We start from the raw sequence: 6,254 nt of genomic DNA, 5'->3' as shown, positions 1-6,254 counted from the left end.
AAATCAAATAAGATCTTATATTAAGGACCTGAGATAGTATTAACCTTGTAGCCTGATTTTGGACTCAGATTCCAATTTGATGCAGGACAAGAAAGGAACCTATAATAAAGAAAAAATCGAAAAAAATTCTGAAGGATTAAATGTAATTCAATATTCAATAATCAATAGTAACAATGACATCAACTAATCTGGCTCCTCGTCAAAGCTATATAAAGACAAATTTTAGCCCGTAGGGCTTTATTCAAATCCCACATAATGAACACTTTGTGACAGAACAGACAAAACAATAAACATCTCCTCTCAGACCATGAAGCAATGATACTTAAAATCCAGAAGAATTGGCATAGTACTCTCTAAAATGCATTTTGAGCACTTAGTTTTGATCCTTATCAGTAGGATCCAAATCTGGGTTTCTCTACACTCATCTCAGGAAGAAGCAGAGTAAAACTTGAGCTTTTGGTGTCAAACCATCCAAGCTTTTCTATGAGTTCCTTAACTAGTTCACCAGCTAAGTAAGAAACTGCTGAAGTCATAGCCCCAGTGCTGAGATAATGAAGCACTGTTTTGAGATATGTGAGATATGTATTTGGCCTCTGGATGTATGCTTTTGCAATTGAAAGAAGAATGATGCAAATTGCAGAAGCCCCTGCAACTGCTGCTAGCTTCAGATCGTTATTATTGCTCTCAGTGAATGTGAAGGCATATGCCACAGGTGGCACCAACCCAAATATGATGAATGATATTATGGCTATGAACACATGAAGATAGAAATGTTCTCTCTTCCCCAAGACCTGATAATATCGATCCACACGTGCATTTGTTTCATTGTTTGTTCTTGGTTGCTCAGTTTTCAGGTCCCAGATCTGTCAATGCAAGAGTAAGTTTCAACTTTAACAAACATATATTATATCCTCCCTCTAGTCCTAAATGTAAAAGCTAGTAGATGAGTTTATTTTGATCATAAATATATGATCTCAATCTATTTTTTATCTGAAATTCATAATCTTTTCCCCTAAACTCTTCTTATTAATTGTACATACTAAAGGGATTTATTATCAACAGCGTAGTTCCCAATACAAATGATTAAAAGGGATACTTTAGGACAACCAGTAGATTTTTTTTTAAAAAAATAATTAACTTAACTAATTTTTTTCTTGATCTCTACATATTAGTTACCTGATTCTATATCTAGGACCGAATCGAGTATATAATTATGTTAATTTCCTGAGTTCTAGTTAAGCACTCAATACCTCTCTCATTTCTAAAGTTACACCTGGGTCTCTTGAGAGTTTGATATATATTTCCAATTCGAACAAATAGCCATATAGGTCCAATCTAAATGTATTATGTTGCTAAAGAAACTGAATAAATGTTGGAAGAAACTCACATTATGAACAAGGATGAACAGTCCACCAATCAGGTTTGCAAGAGACAGAACTAGAATGTTCACTGCAAATTCAAATCGGTGAGTACAAGAATACCATTAGGCCCATGAATTAACCAGCATTAAGTTTTTTTGTCGAAGTAATAGGCAAATTCAACTAATAACCTTCCACTTTGAAATACAAATACGTAAAACAATTAGGAAATGTTAATTACGCCATCTGAATTGTGAAATGTCATTTGTAGGTCAAATTTGTATTTTAATCATATAAAATTTATCTCTTGTTTTAAAAAGTTGGTTGGTTTATAAGTCGTTCAAACCTCAAGGCAGGGTAGAAATCAAAGTGAAGACCCTTTGGTGGTTGCAGCTGAATTCCACCAATTGAGCCAACCTTTGTTTAATGATATTTTAGCCTTCTAGGGATATTGAATTGGGAGAATGACATTTGCATCCTTTGTAAGGAAATTGTTGACACTTTGCTTCCTTGAAACCATGATCTTTTTGAGATTGAAAGCTATGATATACGGTATGAACAACTTTTTCCCTTCCCAAGTGCGGACCCAAAAGTTAATCATTCCGCCACAAGAGACTCAAATGTCATTCTCCCTACTGAGTATTTTAAACAGAACAGTGATTCAGTAGTCTTGTTGAATACTGATTTTAGAAGCAAAAGGAGAGCAAAGAAATGGAGTTTAGGAGTGATTAATTCTTACGTGTGGTAGCATCTGAACTTGCTGAAGATGTCACAATGCCAAGGCTTGCTATAGATTCAACCAGACCACCATACACAATGCTTTTCAAAATTTCCCATGTTTCTCTACTTCCTGATTCCGGAAGTTCTGTTCAATGAATACACCGCATCATTTCATTGCAAGATAATAGATTGCATAATTCCTAATTTGTAAAATATTCATAATAATATGATTTGATTTCAGGATTGAATTGTGAAAAGAGTAAAAAAAATTGACAGATGCCACACAGCAAAATCCACTTCTAATAAGAATAAATCCTTTATTGCACTTTAAGCAACTAATATGAACCACTTTTATTTATATTTTGAAATTTTATTCTTCCCCTCCTTATTCTTCTTTGAGCTAAAGTTAACATGATGGATCCTATATGTGCAAGGTGTGAAGAATTTTTTTTTTTTTTTAAATGTCCTCACACTCTCACAGTATGACAATTGTTCGAAGGAAAATGTGCTTTTAATATGTTCAGTTTATTCTCTCTCTGTTTTTTTTTCCCCGGTGAAAAGTTTATCTTTTTATTATGCTCATTGCTACCTTGTTTTCTAATTTAGAGATCTTTGCTATCTCTTTTAACCTTATCATAATCTGTATCTTGGCTGTAGAAACGTTTTTGGATTACTTCAATTTTTAACCTTATCAGAATCTATGCAATCTGTAATACGTGATCAAAATACAGTATTTCCTCGCTTAAAATACATAATATACCATATTATGCCTCCAACATATCATAGCCAGCAAGAATTTAACTTGCATTCAATTATCTATTCTGTATAGGAATCCATATCATAATATTAACCCATAAGATAAATTCATCAGCTGGTGAGGATTCTTGCAAAACCATAGTGCCAGATGATATATTCATATTTTACTTGCATGAAAAGATGTTATTTATTCTACAAACCTGTGCTTCCTTCATCAACTTTAACCTCTTCAAGCTGCGGTGGCTGTTCTGATTTTTCTGGAATAACAATTTTATCTTTTTTCTTCGTGGAAAAGGATGAAGCACCAAATAAAAGTCCCCAGCGTGAATTTTTGCTTTTTGATCCATCCTGTCCACGCTCATCTCGTGGGATTTCACTGGGGAGATTTGGCGAATCTGGCAATTTGATATTATATTCAGGATTACTAAGATAGGGATCATATGAAAAATAGTCCATGGTTGATGCAAGATTTGTGACTATTTTGGAATAGGATGTAATTTTGGGAACAATAGAGTAGAAAGAAATAACTAGCAACGAGACAAGTACTTGAAAAACAATAAAGACTTTATTAGTTCCCCTACGTATAGAGGATGATTTCCTAGGTTTTATTATTCTTGCATACTCTCATGTTGAAGAAAAAAATTCTTAAGTAAAATAGTTCGCGAAAATCAAATGCCCATGAATTAGTCTTCAATATCTAACATGTAGGTCCCACCCACATGTGAAGATTGAATTCTGTTCATTGCATGCACATTCATTATATAGTACTTAATGATGTCTTCGCATTAAATTCTGCTACTAGCTATCTGCATTTAACCAAAAACAAGTATATAAGAAAAAAGACTGCCCTCACCGCTGGTTTTATGATCGTCTTCATTAGATGCTTGATCTGCTCCATCATGCTTGACTTGTTCAGGCTGCGAGATTATTTTTCCTGAATCAGCTGCAGTATTAACTTCATCCAGGGCTTGACCTGTAATTTGTCGTGTCTGAGGGGCCTGAACTGGAATTTTTTCTGTAACTTCAGCTCTTTGATCACTCAGTTTTCCGTTTCCCTTTGAGTGACCTGTTGGCTGTTGCACACCTACATTGATTTCAATGGCAAAGGTAGAGGATAAGCATTTGTGAGATGCAATAAGCAGTAGATACTGTTAAAAGATCATCATACAGAAGGAGACCATCCTTTAATCTCAACTCAAATGATATGCCAGAATTAATGAATTGAAGGATGGGTGACCTCATCACTGGACCAATTTATTTAATATTTAAGGCTGCAGAGCAAAATAAGCGATGGGACATGACTCGTCCTTCACAATCCAAATCCAAATGAGAGTTCACTCTGATCCTTTGGTGAAGATAGCATTGGTGGGAACTTGGTAAATATCTTGCTATCAATTATTAAACTTCAGTTCCAGTAATCAAATTATGTTCCATGTTTGTAACATGTATAAATGGTTGTGTTGCCTGATGCTAACATTCTAAAATCCATGGACACCCCATCAACACTGTTCAGATGTTGAGCTCATTCAAGAAATCAAATAAGTGCATGTAAATTGCCCAATGAGTTAAATAGATTCAGGAAATACTTCACCTTGAATAGGTGATACTTCGTCTTGTACCCACCGTGGGAAGAGCCAACTACCTGTTGAAAAATGCAGAAGAATTGTAACTTCAAGTTATATTGAATAGAGTGATGAGCAGCTGACTGTATTCAATCTTGGCTGCAAATAATCAGTTCCTTGATAGCCTAATGGGGCAGCAGATGTTAAAAAGGGCAGCCCAATGCAGAAGTGGTGTATGATGAGGGATAAATGTGCACAGCCGTATCTCCACAAGCGGAGAGACCGTTTTCAGAATCTGAATTTGTGACCTCCAGGTCACATGGCAGCAACCTTACTATTGCTTCGAGGCTTACCTTCTTATTTATGTGCACAGATGTAATCCTGTTAAAAATGAAAAGGTGCTATATATATGTGTGTGCAAGTATCTGAATTTTTTAAAGTGAAACTAGATTTTACCTATTGGAATGAGGAAGCTGAAGCATGATGAGCATCTGATTGGATCAGGTGGTGAAGGACGTTGTTCAGGAGCACTTATTTCTTGCTGGACTGTATCCAAAAGTAAAACCTTCTGGATACAAACCTTACAATTGGGACAATAGAATCCCTGTGTGGGTGTCTTCTGATATAGACTTTCCAAATATAGTTCCTTCCTTAGCCGCAAATTCTCTGTTATTATGCCAACTCTCTCACTTTCAGTTCTCACACTACTAAAGAAAGTAGAGTCCACAGAAATTACAGGATCTAAAGGATGAAGATTTGTCTTCTTCTCGATCTCACCAGAATTCCCTTCCCTTTGAATGAACTCTTCTCCTTCATTTTTCAGTCCGGAAGATCCTTCTGTTTGATCAGCAGCTGAAACCATGCATTATATGAACTTTGTTAACTATATATTAGAAAAAGAGGAAATGTGGCTTTGGTGTCCTTGAGAAAAATTTCTCAACTATTTGGTTCATAAACGTCACAAATTCTCGATTTAATATGTGAAAGATGTCTATTAGTAAGAAAAATCCATCAAAGATGCATGCTTCAGGTGTTCATTTCATCCTTGAATATGAAAACAATATTCAGGTAACAGTTTTGGGGTCAAGCATACTTAGAAGAACTACAAGAACAAGCAGGAGAAGCCTTGATAAGTGGGAAAACTGAAGCACACAGATCTTCATCATCACCATAATAAAGATCATATCAAACCAAATGTTGGAGATAAACTAATTGACTTTTTTCCTTGCGTGAAACAACTACTAAATCTGTTATTCCTGCAGGATCATAAAACAAGAACAAGCAGAAGAAGCACGGAGTCTGAAACTACAAAAACTTAAAGCTTAAGGAGGCAAATCTAGACTTACTAAAGCTTATATTCAGAATCACAACCATTAAATATTGAAGATCAAGTGTTTGAATGTTTGCTTTTGCCAAAGAAACTGCTAAATATGTTGAATGTAACGTACCTTGTACATCAAACTTCGAAGTAGTAATGGTGGTGCTTGTGACGTGCATGTGAGCCTGGCGTTTAACTAAACCCCCTTCTTCAACCTCTGGCTCTTCCTCCTCCTTCCATTGCTTCATTACGCCTTCCATTTCTTCACTCCTCAAAACAAAAGAAAAAGTTCAGCACAGAAGTAATGCTTCAAAGTCAATTTATAAGGGGAATGCAATATAGTCCATGTTACTCGGTCAGAATTTTGTTTTGAAAAAACAAAAAGAAAAGAGAATTTATTGTGTGAGTGGAAGGTACAGGTCTTGAACAAGTGTTAGAATCATAAATGTGAAGTGTGTAAAAGGTACAGAGCAGTAACTGTTAAAAATTCTCCTGGAAGACAAAGAAGGAGTGGGCCCACAGGATCCTGTGCAAGTGCAA

At 35.5% G+C, this 6,254-nt stretch overlaps 1 protein-coding gene across 1 annotated transcript; it reads right to left on the bottom strand.

The window, feature by feature from the left end:
- Nucleotides 1-389: 389 nt before the first annotated feature.
- LOC114724726 (membrane protein of ER body-like protein) lies at nt 390-5,962 on the bottom strand. The gene is made up of 8 exons (XM_028911163.1): nt 5,845-5,962; nt 4,853-5,248; nt 4,426-4,476; nt 3,688-3,918; nt 3,035-3,229; nt 2,098-2,223; nt 1,388-1,449; nt 390-863 (listed from the first exon to the last, which is right to left on the bottom strand). Exons 1-8 carry the CDS (start codon nt 5,960-5,962, stop codon nt 390-392), a joined length of 1,653 nt encoding a protein of 550 aa, XP_028766996.1.
- Nucleotides 5,963-6,254: the final 292 nt, after the last annotated feature.

The sequence above is a fragment of the Neltuma alba genome, unplaced genomic scaffold, assembly GCF_004799145.2.
Source record: "Neltuma alba isolate B1F8T4 unplaced genomic scaffold, ASM479914v2 tig00002384_pilon, whole genome shotgun sequence".
NCBI classification, from domain to species: Eukaryota; Viridiplantae; Streptophyta; class Magnoliopsida; order Fabales; family Fabaceae; genus Neltuma; species Neltuma alba.
The sequence above is the reverse complement of the archived record's forward strand: the minus strand, read 5'-3'. Positions and strand labels throughout refer to the sequence as shown.